The following is a 14,004-nucleotide window of genomic DNA, read 5'->3' as shown; positions in this document are numbered from 1 at the left end:
CATACTGCACTTCCTTTTTCCCCTTTGCAAACCCAACCACTAGCATTTTTCTGCTTCCTGTTTGGAACCAATAAAAGGCAGGGTAGTTAAAACAATACTCAAAGAAATGGTAGAATCACATCTAAAGTCCATTCTGTTAAACAAAAGCCACTGTGATAAATAACACGAAATTAAATACGAGATTCTTCAATATATGTCAGTATGAAGAGAGAAAATGTGAAACCATCTTGAGTAAATGCACTATCTTCAGCAGTATGAGGAATTAATTTATTTTCTAAAAGCATGCAACTCAAGTGTACATTTTTTCTTTTCCCTTTAAAAAACCGTGCTGATAAATAAATGAAAAGAACCTTACTACATGCAACATATTTCAATAATATTTTTACTGCTGCAGACTATATTTTTACTATTAAATAAACACTATATAAAATAAAATAGTGATAGCAGAAGTAGACAAATTGAAGTTGTTTATGTAGGTGCATTTGATTAACAAGAGTACCATTACAGAGAACATTTTTAAAATACAGATTGAAGGAAATTTTTTTCTCCTCATAAAACTGGACAGCATTTGTCATTCTTCTTTCCTAACCACAAACTTTCTCTTGTGTGGAAAAACTGCAACCATAGAACCTTCACCATTATTGACAACATCTCCATTTTGAAGAGAAAAATGTGTCTCTCTTGTCTTCTTGCAAAGGCATATGTATTTTCATTACAACTGTTTATAAAGAAACATGAAATAACATACATACCTCAGGGGCTGCAACTGTGATTGCTGTGAAAACTATTGCATCATTGGGAATTCAGAATTTTCCGAATTTCAAACACACTTTTGTTTTAATGTAGATTGCGTTTACACTGAATAATCATGCACTTTACCTACATACACATTCATCCTGAATTTCATATTATGATCTAAAAGATAAATTAGAGTTGCTTAGGATATGTAGAAACAACTCCAGCTATGGTCTTGTGTCAAACCAACAAACCAACACAGTAACATTATCACAGAATCCAAATAATTGACACATGGTATCTAAACTACAATGTTAACTATAAGACAACATCTGTGATAAAATACAAATGTTGAGAGTAGCTAGGATTGAGAACTACATAAATCCTAGTGAAGATACAGTTGCTTACACCTACCTTAAAGCTTCAGGGATGTCGCAGCTGGATGTTCCCTTTACACCTGGAAAAAAGAATGAAAAAGAAAGCATTAGTGCTAATTTATTTTTAAAAGCTTTTAGAAATGTTATCAACTGACAAAATTTTAGCTCCTGGTAATAATAAGATTCATCCATAGACACTGATTGATGCATAAACTTTGGTTTGTGTGAACAAATCCGATATCCCTACAGAACTCTTATATATTGTATTTCAAACTGATACATTTCTGGGTTCATTTCTGGATGCTAGACAGCCCTGACTTTGCCTGATGTAAGCAGAAGTCACTCTGAGTCCCAGGGAACTGAAAACAAACTGCAAAGAATCAACATCATGATGAAAAGAAAAAAGGAAGATTTTAAATTACATTTAGAGGTTCTTATTTACTTAGATACATAGGCTCTTCCTTTCAATGTTTGGATTCCTTTTTTTATTTTTCTAATATGATTGTTCTCATACCATCAATGAAAAACACTGTTGATATTTTGTTTTTAGAACTAAGTAAAATTAGAATGATTAACACAGTTGTAGAAAATGTAGTGGACAACAAAATGTTCTCATCTCTATCCAGGCCAGCAGAAGAACAACCAGCTAAGAAAAATAAAATCAGTACACAGGATCCTTTTACACGTGCCAGCAGAGAGAGTCAAGAACAAGGAAGCCTTATGCACACAAGGAGACTTTTAAGAGGTACAATGCTTCAAGTTCTTAAAAGGAGTGTCTTGTGAAAGTTTACTGCCTTTTTTTCCCTCATTTTACTGATGCATATTCTTATTTGGAGTCTAAAACTGCATTCTATTTAGCGATTTTTTTTTTACTGAAATTAGGATTTTTTACTGGCTCATACTCTATATTACTGAAAAAAAAAACTTTGAAAAATTGCTAAGAGCAGTACTTAGTAGACAAGATCATTGGGATTGTCAGTATACAGCAGTTAAAATAAGCCAGGAAATGGAGAATTATTTGTAGAAATTACAGAACTTCAAACAGACAACCTTTGCTTTCTACCTCTCACGTAGCTCTGAGGAAAGGCATGAGGAGCCAACAAAATCTGCATGTTCTGTGAACTGAGCCCCCTGACACAAGGCAGAGAGGAACCGTAAACACCTTCAGAGACAAATACACACCTTTTCTGACAGCAGTTAGCTACGTTTGAGGTATTCATTCACCAGAATTTCTTACTGCTCTGCAGAAAGGGAGCCAAAGCCCCCTTGCCACAAGGTGTGAAAGCATTCTGTGCCACTAGCGGCGCTGGCTTCTGTCCCTCTTGTGTTCCTGCCCATAAAAACACAGAAGCATCGGGTGAGAGGATGCCAGGAGCTCAGCTCCTTCTCAAAGCGGGACAATCCCCAGCAGCACAGCAGGTCAGCCACGCTTCGCCTCAGTGAGCCTTCAAGGAGGGAAATTCTGCATCATCCCCAGATAACTGGTGCCGGTGCTTCACAACCGCCTGGCGAGGGCACGTTCCAGCAGCGCTGCCGCCAGCTCAGGGGTCCTGCTGGGAAGCTGTCCCCTTCCCTTTCCCTATGTGACTGCAGTCTCATTCCGTGCAGCTGCGATTTTGTCCTTTGTTTTGTATCTCTTAACCCCACATTTTTTGGCATTATAAAAAAAACTAGGTTACAGTGCAACAAAAGCATAAAGACACTGTATGAATTCATTTCAGCACATAATTTAGGTATCATCACTTCACTGCTGTGGAAGCGACATCTTTGCATTATTCAGCGTTCTCAGAAAGGACTGAAAGCCCCCGACCTTCCAGTGCTTCCTCAGAAATAAAGCTCTGCAGCTTTAAAATTTGCCCGTACTTTCCCTCTCGTCTCACTGCAGGCAGGGAAGGCTCTGCAGCAGCCGCCTCACCCTATCAATAAGGTTCGGGCAGCCAAGGTGGAGGATGGGAGGGGAATGGAACTGTCCCAGCTCCTCCGTGAGATCAGGGCAAAGTATGAAACGCTCATCACCAGAAATCAGATAAAGACCATCATCTCAGCAAGGACCCAGGTAATGACTTCATGCAGACGTACACCTTCCAGAGCAAGGAGACAACCCTTGTCTGTACAATTCCTCCCTCAGCCTCTATGAGGTACAGTATTTCCTTTTCGATGCAGCATATTTTTGGGGAAGGGATTTTGATTTTACCGCAGTAAGATTTGAACTAGAAGATACGGAAAAGGTTTTGTTTAGGGTATGAAATTCACACTAAAGGAGTGCTGTGTAATTCATCTGGATGTTTTTCTGTACCTGCAACAGTGATATTGCTGGGATTTAAAAATGACGACATATGCAGTAACACAGTAACCTCTAGCACCTTTCAGTTATCCCACGGGAACTGAGAATCTTGCAAATCAAAGGCGATGTAAAGAAGCCATGTATATAAAGAAAGCTTTACAGTTTTTAGCACCTATATTAAAAAAGAACAGCACTTTTTCAGGAACTATTTTATATTGTTCACAGTAAAACTGTCATACTTTTTAGCAAATATAATTTGTTCTTTCATACAGATTTACTAAATGTTATCAACACACAATGCTACTGTTTTAGATTTACATACAAAGCATCTCTAAAACCTAACTGAACTTTGAAATAAAATGGAAAAACAACTTAGAGCCATCAAATGCCAAGAAATTCAGGCTGAAAATTAGGTATTCTATCACCCTGTTGTACTTAGGCACTGCAGAAATTCTGGAGGTTTTTGTTTATTTGTTTGCGTTGGGTTTTGTTTTTGTTTGTTTGTTTTAACCACAGGCCAGATTACTGCTGCAATCTGGCTGATCTACACCCTAATCCCGTGGCAGCTATAAACCAGATGGTTAAACCACGTCTGTGGTGGTGTTTGGCACACAGCAGCCAACGTGGACCGTTACAGCCTCATCACATAAACTCTGCAGTACCCAGGTACAACAGGATAATGAAAGATTACTGAGCACTCACTTGTGGATTAGCCAAATTTAGAGTTTCCACCAAACAATGTCATGACAAAATTACAATAGGTTAGCGTATTAAGGGAGAAGGGGGGAATTGATCTTATTTTACTTGCTTTGTAACACCTGAATTAGAGTTTATTTTCTTAGAGTTGATGGCATCATGAGAACCTACGTAAAGATCTAAATATGCAAAACAACGTGAAGAGTTTCAAGTGCTTATGGCACCTTCACCACTTGTAGTAAAACGCAGAACTATAAAGGAAAAATAACTTCCATAAGCAAAATAATTATTCTAGAAGTACAACACAGTAACATACAATCTAAATCAAAGATGAGTCCAAACCTAAAATGACCCCACATATGCTCAGGGTTGGTTAAAAAAATTATTTGTAATAGGAAAAAAAAATAATTTACCTGTAAACACAACACAGTGTTTATTTGACTATTCACTTTTTTTTTAGAACAAGTTTCAGCCTTAAGGACGACAAATTATCTCAAATAATGTTTTGGATTAAGATTAAGCCTAGGACAAGGAAAAGTTGTAGATTTGGATATCTGAATGAATGGAGGTGCTTGCTCTAGAACGATCTGAAATCTAGTCAATGACTACATCAGGCAAAACCATAATTACAGCTATTGTCAACTGGAATGCATCCATGCAAGCAATCAGAAGCATTCCCTTTCTATAAAGCTGTTCCTTGAAATCAAAAATACGTTAAAAAATCTGGAACTGTTTGCAGGAACTGACTGCAGTTCCTCTAACTGCCATGAAGTTAAGCCCACTTACTCTAGAGGAGGATGAGGTCTAAATACAAATGGTTCATTTGTACTGGCATATTTCTGTAACAAAAAGTTAGGGTTCAAGATTTAGCCAGCTACCTCCCACCAAGCACAGCAGGATATGGACTTCTGCACGACACAGTACATAAAATATCAACTCATCACTGTTAGCTCTAACAAATTTATGTGAATCTTAAAAAAATCCCAGTTAGAGATTTTTTGTCTATTTCATTTGACTACTTTTATCTTCTTTTTTGTGTGTATATATATTTGTGTGTGTATATATACATATTTATAATCCCCTGTAGCTAGAAGCAGCTACAGTTAAAAGAATGGACAAAGATGCAGAAGCGTTAAAGGCAGCCAGAGCAGAACTCTGTGAAGCCAGGCGGCAGTGGCACCACATGCAGATTGAAATCGAATCTCTCCATGCTGTGGTAAGAATCATAAAATGATAGTCAAAATCTCCCGGGAAAAAAAAAAAAAAAAGTATTTTTCTTAATGTAAACTACTCACAAGTCAGTTTATGGAGGAAACACATCCACCGTACAGCAGAAATACAACAAACACAAAACACAGAGCTTTGCTGTGCATTTTGAGTTTGTCACACAGATCACTACCCCACAGGCAACAGCTAAGTCAACTGCCCCTGTTTAAGAGCACTGTGTGTCTTGATTCAAAATCTGTTATTTGATGTGTAACACAATTCATATTTCCACTTCTGCCAAGCATGTATTTGCATGATATTCCCCCATCACGGTCCCAGTTATTCTGCCTAACCAACTCTGATCAGGTTTACTGTTAAAACCTTTTTTGAATGGGTGGACCAAATTCATCAATTGGATTTGTGACAGAACACATCAGCCATGTGCTGAATTCTGTAATATATTTAAGACAAAAGAGTGCACAGAGCACTCAGTTTTCATGCTGTACTTAGCTGACTGTCATTCTAACCATACAGGCAAAACCAGAGATCTGTAAAATCAGTGATAGTGAACTGGTGGTACAACAGGTGGCTATTTTGTTTTATTATATCTTAAATTATTACAAATTTTACCGGAAAATATCTCAGCAAAAGTTTTACCATAAAAGCTATACCCTTGTTCCTAAAGAATATTCTTAAAAGAACTGATATAAAACTACATCATCCGATTGTTAAGGAAATGTGCATAGAGCATCCTTACAGGCACACCTTTCAAATCTTAAAATATGAGTTAAATTTAACAGGAAAAGGGTTTGGAGCGTTCATTGCGTGCCACAGAGCAGCAGTACCACATGCAACTACAGAATTTAGAAGCTGAGATTGAATGTTTAGAGAAAGAGCTACAGGAAGTGAGAAGAGGTATTGAGAAGCAGCTTCGAGAGCATGAAATTCTGCTGAACACTAGGATGAAACTGGAGGAGGAGATAGCAACGTACCGCAGTCTGCTTGAACAAGAAGAGAGCAGGTACTTGTTGATTAGAGAAAGTACTCAGATTTATCTTCCATTTCAGAACTTCCCACTGAACTAACCATTACAATTGTAAATACATGAACCAATCATTAAAAAATTACAGCATAAAGTCCTTAGAAAGGTTTTCATTGTAACCCAGTTTACCATATCCATACTTTCTGGATGCCAGCAGCATGTTGCAGCTAGTAGCAAGCTTCCTGCACCCTCACCCAAGGCACTGCATGTTGACGTAGGCTTTGTATCACATTAGCTGCTTGACACGGGTTCCATTTGTCTCAGACCAGAGATGAAGCAAGTCCGTGTGTGTGAAGTTCTTGGAGAGGAGTTCACATCTCGTCCCACGATGGATGCCCATTTGCATGCTGAACTCACGTTACTCGGTGCCACTCCAAGTCTGTGAAGTCACACGTTTGGAGAGCCTACACATCAGGATGCTGTTTAAGAATAGGTCTTCTAGGGACATTTTCCAACTCGTTGTGCCTGCCCCTATCGCTGGTACACAAACACCAGTATTTTGAAATGTAGACTTGAGCGAGGCAGCTACACCTACACCAACAACAGAGGATAAGGAAAAGGCAAAACACCAGGTCCTGCACTCTGCACGGACATCTTAACTAAAGCAGGCACACTGTTCTGACACCTTTCAGTGGACACTGCCTCCCTTACTCATTTCTGCAGAAAACACGGGGTTTTAGTCCAGCAACCTCACACGGTTGCCTAAGATTCCAGACAGGGGAGTCAGACTTAATGCTTTTAACTCTGAAAATACACACAATTCAGTATTAATAAAATTAAATAGCTCTTTCTGGCACACAACCCACTCATGAAGAACTGTCAGAAAACAAAAATGAAATGACACAGACATTTTCAGTAATTTTCTTTAGTTCTATGCTCAGAATAAGAAATCCTAACAAACAGCTGCTACAATCAGAGCTTCTCATCGTTCTCATATTCTTAATTTTTTTCATAGTTGCTTGTAAAACAAGTTATAAATTAAAGTAATTCAATATTATTTGATGCTTGTAATAATTTTTATTTTTGCAGGTATCGTTGCTCTATACCTAATCAAAAGGATGACAAAAAGCCCACCACTAGCAAGATTACCTTTATGCTGCCTTCAAGTGAGTTTTTTTGACACTCCCCCCTTAGGGGATTATGGCCTTAAAGAGGTTCCTAACTACAGACAAATTAATGGATATTACAGAAGGAACTTCTTCCAATAAAGCAGGAAGAAAAACATCCCCAGGTCCTGTGCCCTGACCTTACTCTTCTGCATACATGGTATATTTGCATTTTCTTTTATAGATGGTGTAAAGAAGCATGAAACTGAGAAGGTGGAATTGATGACAAAACAAGCAGTCCTAGATGGAAATATTATGAAGGAAAGTGCTGAAGCTCATGGCACTATACAGTAAGACATACATGAATTTAACAAAATAATGATTAAATGTAAATTGTGGGTGTTATACATCAGTATCTCTGACTTTCTTTTACTTAATATCTGTTCTATCATTCCTACACAGCAAAGAAGCTCCAGAGTAGCTGGAACTAGTGGTAGTTCTTCACTTTATAGTGAATGGAATGTTTTAACAATAAATTAAATTTTAAAGTTCTTTTTATTAGCATTTACTTCATGAGCTAACAATGTCATGATGATGCTTCTAATTGCTATTCCTGTCAAGAATGAAACTATTAATAATTCATTCTGAAAGTAAGAGAGTCCATACCATGTTTGTAAAGTCCCTCTGGGGCATATTTATGCACATAAATTCAGGCTTGGCTGCTCTGACTTGCTACTTGGAAACTCCTACGTTTTGCCAATTACTACACTAGAGCTTGGCTCCTCAGTGGGCATGTGAACGTTTGTTGGTATGTTTTATTCTTAATTTACTTTGCTAGCACTACATTGCCTCATTCTTTTGTTTTCTGCTACTCTTTAAAGTCTTTTGTAGACTAGCATTTAACAGAACTCTTAAAACAAGCTGTAGCATACCCTGTCACTAACAATTAACAATAATGAGCTATTGAAAACAGAAATTTAAGAATTGATGCCGTCGTATGGTCTACCATACACATTCCACACTTGAAGCTTATTTCCATCTTACACTTTTATTCATCTTACACTCAGTGTCTGTCAGATCTGAATGTGGCTGCTTGGCTGGGCAGTTTACAGAGCTGTGTAAGGCCCCCAGAATCAGACTCTTAGATTCAGATCCTGAAACAAATACAGGATTACATCAATAGGATTTGGGTGCCTAAAGATTATTTGAATCAGATGGATTTTCATTCTCCGTATTTTAATTCTGTCCCTTTTTTTTTTTTCCTTTTTAATTAATTGTAGATCCACATTCTGAGGTTTGGGTATTAAGTAGATTTTTCTCCTCCCTGTTTTGAAGGCTTTCAGATGCAAGAATTAAGTCCTGCCCACTATGGTAGAGAGGTTTTGTACAAAGTATTTGAGGCTGGGTTCTAAACTTTTTCCTTGGAAGCAAACACCTGATGTGCTCAGAGGAATGGTTTTGTAGCAGAGGCTACATAAAAATACAAAAGCAAGAATATAATGAAATATCCAGGGGAATGAAGCTGTTAAAAAAAAAAAAAAAAAGATTCAATCTGGTGCAGACAGCTTCCAATATAACTTGACTGTTACATGGTTTCTCATCACAGTTTAAAAGCAGACCTGAAGATACATATTACATACTGCCTAAAGGATCATAAACACGTTTGCTTTATTGTTTCAGAACAGAAAAAGTGGATGAAGTTATTAAAGAATGGGAAGGTTCTTTCTTTAAGGACAACCCACGCTTAAGGAAAAAATCAGTTTCACTGCGCTTTGATCTCCACCTAGCAGCAACCGATGAAGGATGTTTGCACACTAAACAGAAAACTCTTCCAGACATTGAAGTCAGGCTGGTAATGAGGAGGTCGTGCAGTATCCCTTCTATCAAACCTTAACCTACAGCAAACTAACCCAAAGTTCATCCTTAACGGGCTCTGGAAATAAACTGCAGATGGACTTATACGGCCTCCTTCTGTCTTGCCACAGCTATGAAATCCTACTAAGTACTTTAACACAATAAAAACATACAAGTCTCTTAAAAGAAAGGGAGAAGAGCAAGGGAGTTAAGATTCCAAGAAACCTAACTTCTACTAGTTTTATACTCTGGGTACAGTCCTTTCATTTTCTCATTATTGTTGTTGTTTTGTAGTATTTCTGCAAATATTAAAAAATTAAACTATAACTTTATACTTTGACATATTCTGTCTTTGTAAGAGAAAACTTGTTTTCTCCTTCTGGAAATGAGAACTGCATATTTCATTCTCTTATTCAATATTGCATATGTACAATGACTGATGAAACCTTGCAATAATTTATATCACAACTGTCATATTTGAAATATATTTTAAAACCGTTTCTAATAGCAAAAAATTACATGCAATGATGCTCTTAAACTATTCACAAAATTTTCTTTTAAAAGTAGCTGGTATTTTAAAATATTTTTTAGGCAATAACTGAGCAAAAATTTCTTTCCCTTATCACACAGACATTTCTTAAAAGTATTGTTACAAACAAATAATATTTTAGCCATATTGTTCCACTGACTTTGAAGCAGTAATTTCCATTGAAAACCAATCATTCTCTTACTGGTCCGTGCCTACCTGTACTATGACTTTCTTAGCTATATCAAGTAAAATTATACCCCTTAACTGTTCAAAATTAAGGAGTCAACTTTTTTAACACTGGTATTTAATTCATTTTGTGTGTTACAACAATATGAATTAAAATATCTTCAACAAAATCCTGTTTGGAAAATCATTTAGATAAATTATGCTTTTGATCTCGTACATATAGCAAATCAGTAATATGCCGGGATACAACAATTATGGCTACAATTGAACGGACAAAGTAAAGGCTACATATTCAAAGTAAAATTCTACCAAACCCATCACGTATCCCCTACTAGTACTCGAAGTAGCTAAGGACACTTAAAAAGTACAGTAGTTGATCTTGCATCTGTACATGGAAAAAACAGAAATACAAACCCGAACGTACTTTATGACCTTATGAGACAAATTTTATAAAAAAAATAATAAAAACGGTATTAATGTAAGAACGTTTGTTTACAAGGATTTTTAAGAGGTATGGATGTCACAAGCTCTTACTGACATCACTGGGATTACAGGGGCTCAAATTCCACAAAAACACAGTATTTGTGGGATCCACAGCAGCATGTAAGATTTAATTTGTCAGTAATTTGCCCTGTTACTTACGGCATGTGTTAAAAGACTGATATTGCAAATTCCTCCACTGTTAAGTTACGCTTCTATCTTCTGTTAATGGTAAGAACAATGCATCTGTATTGCCCATGGTTCTATACCTACTGTATAAAGCTGGCTAATTATCATTAACCTTAAAACTAATCTGGTGTTGTTAATACTTGAGTATTTGGCATCCTGAATGTAACAGCCTGCCCTAGTATTTTCACTATGCAGCTTTTTTTGTGCTTATACTATGTACATTTTACGATACTTGAATTTAAACTAAGTTTTAATTGCTTTCAGGCACTTTAAACAGGGATACAAATTTACCAAAGTAAATGATAGTACAATAATAAAAAATAATAACAAAACTGAGTTTGCCCATGCATATTCTGTGAGTTTCAATGTGTACATCTTGAAAGGGAAGGAGTGAAAAAAAACAGAAAATAAAAGTTGTAGATAAGAAAATCTGTAGCGCTGCAACTGAGCATTTTCTTAAGCTCTCCTCTGCAGTTAGTAAGACCCAAATTCCCTAAGAGTCTTTATCAACACATGTAAGGTGAGCGTCTTCCTGCTACAAAAATTTCTGATAAATCCAGTAACCTTGACTAGATCTAAGGCCCTCTGCTGTGAGTGCTGCACAAGAAAGATCAGATGGCATCTGGCTTACAAAATTTATGATCTAAAAAAGAAGCTGACAGACAAAGATAAATAGCAAGTAAGTATGTAACAGAAACTTAGCTTAATACATACACTTTTAGAACTCCTTCGGCAGACTGCCTTGTGCGGCTAGAGCTTGCACGGGCACATAACAATTAACATATAAATACATGGAAGGCACTGCCAGCTCTGCAGTAAACAGTAACGGAATAATCTTACTCACAGACACGTTTTTTTCTTTAGCCAGTGGGTGTTTGGCTTACTGTCTGACCCACGGTACTTCTTGGTGTTCCCTCATCTCTAGCCTAACTCTAGTTTTTTTCCCCCAATCATAGAAACTTCATTCAGCATAGTACAGAGCACAAGTCTGGCCTTCACCTTGCAGTAAATCCTACACATTTTTTAGAGTTGAAAAATTATTGTGTATCTATAGTAGTCACTCCTGTCTGGGAAATAAGCAACCAGAAAAAACGTTGACTTTATTCACGTACATTATTTCAACCACACAATGGCCTGACCTTTCAGTTCCTGAAGCCATCTCCCTGACTCCACCGACAGCACAAACACATCCTGAGCTGTCCTGCAATGAGAAATTTATTCCATCAACATGAGGTTACCATGATTTAACACTGGATTCAACAGCTCATAAAAATATACAGCTTCTGTTTGAAGTTTGAAACAACTGGCATAAACCCAGCTATCTTGTTTTATGATCGTGAAACCTGAGGCTAAAAGAAAAAAAAAAAAGACTACAGAACACTGTAATAGCTGGTTTCGTTAACACACAACATTCTGTAGGCAGCCCACTCTTACTTGTACAAAGGTGTGGGACTTCCAGATACTGACTTTGTTAGCTACGTTAAGAATTGTTGCTACTCTAAAACGGAATCAAGTGTGCATCCTGGCCCTAACTGTATTTTCTCCTTTTATAGTGCATATATAACTGAAGATCTTTTGCATTACTCGCAAAATTCCTCTTTTCATATTTGAAGAGCTTACTTTTTTGTTCATGAACTACTCAAACTTCCACTGGCATCACCGTGAACCACATGTGGGAGCAGGAAAAAGAAGCACTCATGGTAACATCTCACCCTCATCTTCCGTCACTTTGTGGAATTCAAAACTACAACGCTGAAGACTCATAACACCGCAAAGAACTCTTCACTGCTGGGATGCTAATTAAATTTAGAGCAGCTCAGCCACTGCCACCTATTACCTGCAAATGTCTGAGGTAAAAACGAGTTTCATCGTCTCTAATGAATATATGTCCTCATTACAAATCTTATGCAACTGTTGCTAATTAAAATAGTTGGATAAGAGTGAAATATTTAGAGCCCCCTGATTAGAATGATAATATATAAACAAACCTATTAAAGTACATATGTTACGCAGTATATTAAAATGTGTAAAGGCAAAAATCTATCACTGTCTCAACATGGGTATTAGGCAAGTAGCAAAATAAAAAAATGAAAAGCACGTATATGTGAAAACATATAAAGATTCAGAATTATTAGTGTGGAAAGTGAGAATCAGTAAAACTAAATGACCATATTCAATATTTCACTAACCTGTGCCAAATTATAATGTAATGCAATCAACATTAAATGCATTTTAATATTAATAAAATCATGGTATTAATAAATTAGAGATGAATGCATGAAGCAGTCAAAAATAGGAAAACACTAGGTTATTTTTCGCCTCTTGTAAGTATTTTCTCACCTTTTCTTTACAAATATTCTGTCCACATGAAACTGGTACTCAAAAGATGCATATTTGGCTTTCTGAAGATCTTTTCAATTTTTACATTTTCATTATCAAATGGAAGTCAGATCATTTTGCTGTATTTCAACAAACTGGCCACAGATATGCTGTAAGCAGATACAGGCAGAGTTCCTGGCTCTTTATTTGTTCATAAAAGTGTGCTTACTGAAGACTGAAAGCAAACTGCGCCAGACAAACTGCAGGCATCAAGAAGAAATGGGCCTAACTTGCAGCAGCTTGGTATCATACTCAGTTTCTTCTTTTCCCCTTTTACTGTCCTTTTGGATTAGGTAGGTATTATCTATTTTTGCCAAAAAAATCAAAGATATTTCGAGTATCTTTTCAAGAATCTTCAATGTTTGTCTTTCCTTCAGCTGTCGCACTCACTAGGTGCACCAAAATCATCCCTTACGTGTCTACAACTTGATCTTTCTAGCCGTATAACAGTATTTCAGTCCTCAACTTCATTTTCATTCTATGTTCAGTCGCTGTGAGTTTTCACTGCATGAACAATTCCTCTGTTAGATACTGAGCTCTGCCATCCTTCGCATTCCCCCATCACTCAGAGCCCCAGGCCTTTTATTTGCGAGCCCTTTACCTTGTGTGATTCCTTCACGATACCCACAAATGGTTCTGGATTACCCCAGTGCTCCTGGAATTATCTATGCTGCAACTCCCAATCTCCTGCGATTCAGCCCAAGTGGTTGAGGTGGTCGGTCTGATTTAGTTCTGAAGCGCAACCTACACAGGCTTAGAACCCACACTGCCCCAGAACCTGCAGTCCTTCCACAGCCTTCCTCTAGGCCTCCTTCAGAGCACACCCTTGTGTCGAGGCACAGAAACCTCCCCGGGTGCCGCACCGGGCCGGGCCTCCCTCCACAGGGGCACCCTTTCGGGGCCGATCCACGCGTTTTGCGCACACAAACGGTTCCTGGGCGCTGCTGGGCCGCCTCGCCTGCCCCTCGTTCGCTTCTTTATGGGGTGTATCCAGGCCCAGG

At 37.6% G+C, this 14,004-nt stretch overlaps 1 protein-coding gene and 2 long non-coding RNA genes across 5 annotated transcripts; 1 reads left to right on the top strand and 2 right to left on the bottom strand.

The window, feature by feature from the left end:
* Nucleotides 1–120: 120 nt before the first annotated feature.
* LOC310885643 lies at nucleotides 121–2,424 on the bottom strand. Its single transcript, XR_014574882.1, has 3 exons — nucleotides 2,295–2,424; nucleotides 1,150–1,192; nucleotides 121–718 (listed from the first exon to the last, which is right to left on the bottom strand). It is a non-coding gene; the product is annotated as an uncharacterized lncRNA (long non-coding RNA).
* Nucleotides 2,425–2,923: 499 nt separating this feature from the next.
* KRT222 (keratin 222) lies at nucleotides 2,924–10,956 on the top strand. Its single transcript, XM_083809207.1, has 6 exons — nucleotides 2,924–3,168; nucleotides 5,180–5,308; nucleotides 6,099–6,319; nucleotides 7,370–7,446; nucleotides 7,631–7,736; nucleotides 9,067–10,956. The coding sequence occupies exons 1-6, from the start codon at nucleotides 3,073–3,075 to the stop codon at nucleotides 9,278–9,280; spliced, it is 843 nt and encodes a 280-aa protein (XP_083665333.1). The 5' UTR covers nucleotides 2,924–3,072; the 3' UTR covers nucleotides 9,281–10,956.
* LOC310885641 lies at nucleotides 6,396–13,103 on the bottom strand. 3 transcript variants are annotated; one of them, XR_014574878.1, is made up of 3 exons: nucleotides 12,965–13,103; nucleotides 11,737–11,825; nucleotides 6,396–7,084 (listed from the first exon to the last, which is right to left on the bottom strand). It is a non-coding gene; the product is annotated as an uncharacterized lncRNA (long non-coding RNA). The 3 variants fall into 3 exon arrangements; XR_014574879.1 differs by having other exon boundaries at nucleotides 11,764–11,825; XR_014574880.1 differs by having other exon boundaries at nucleotides 6,396–6,871; nucleotides 11,764–11,825.
* Nucleotides 13,104–14,004: the final 901 nt, after the last annotated feature.

Source organism: Anser anser, assembly GCF_964211835.1.
Source record: "Anser anser genome assembly, chromosome: 23".
In the NCBI taxonomy this organism is placed as follows: Eukaryota; Metazoa; Chordata; class Aves; order Anseriformes; family Anatidae; genus Anser; species Anser anser.
This window is presented reverse-complemented; position numbering and strand designations above follow the sequence as displayed.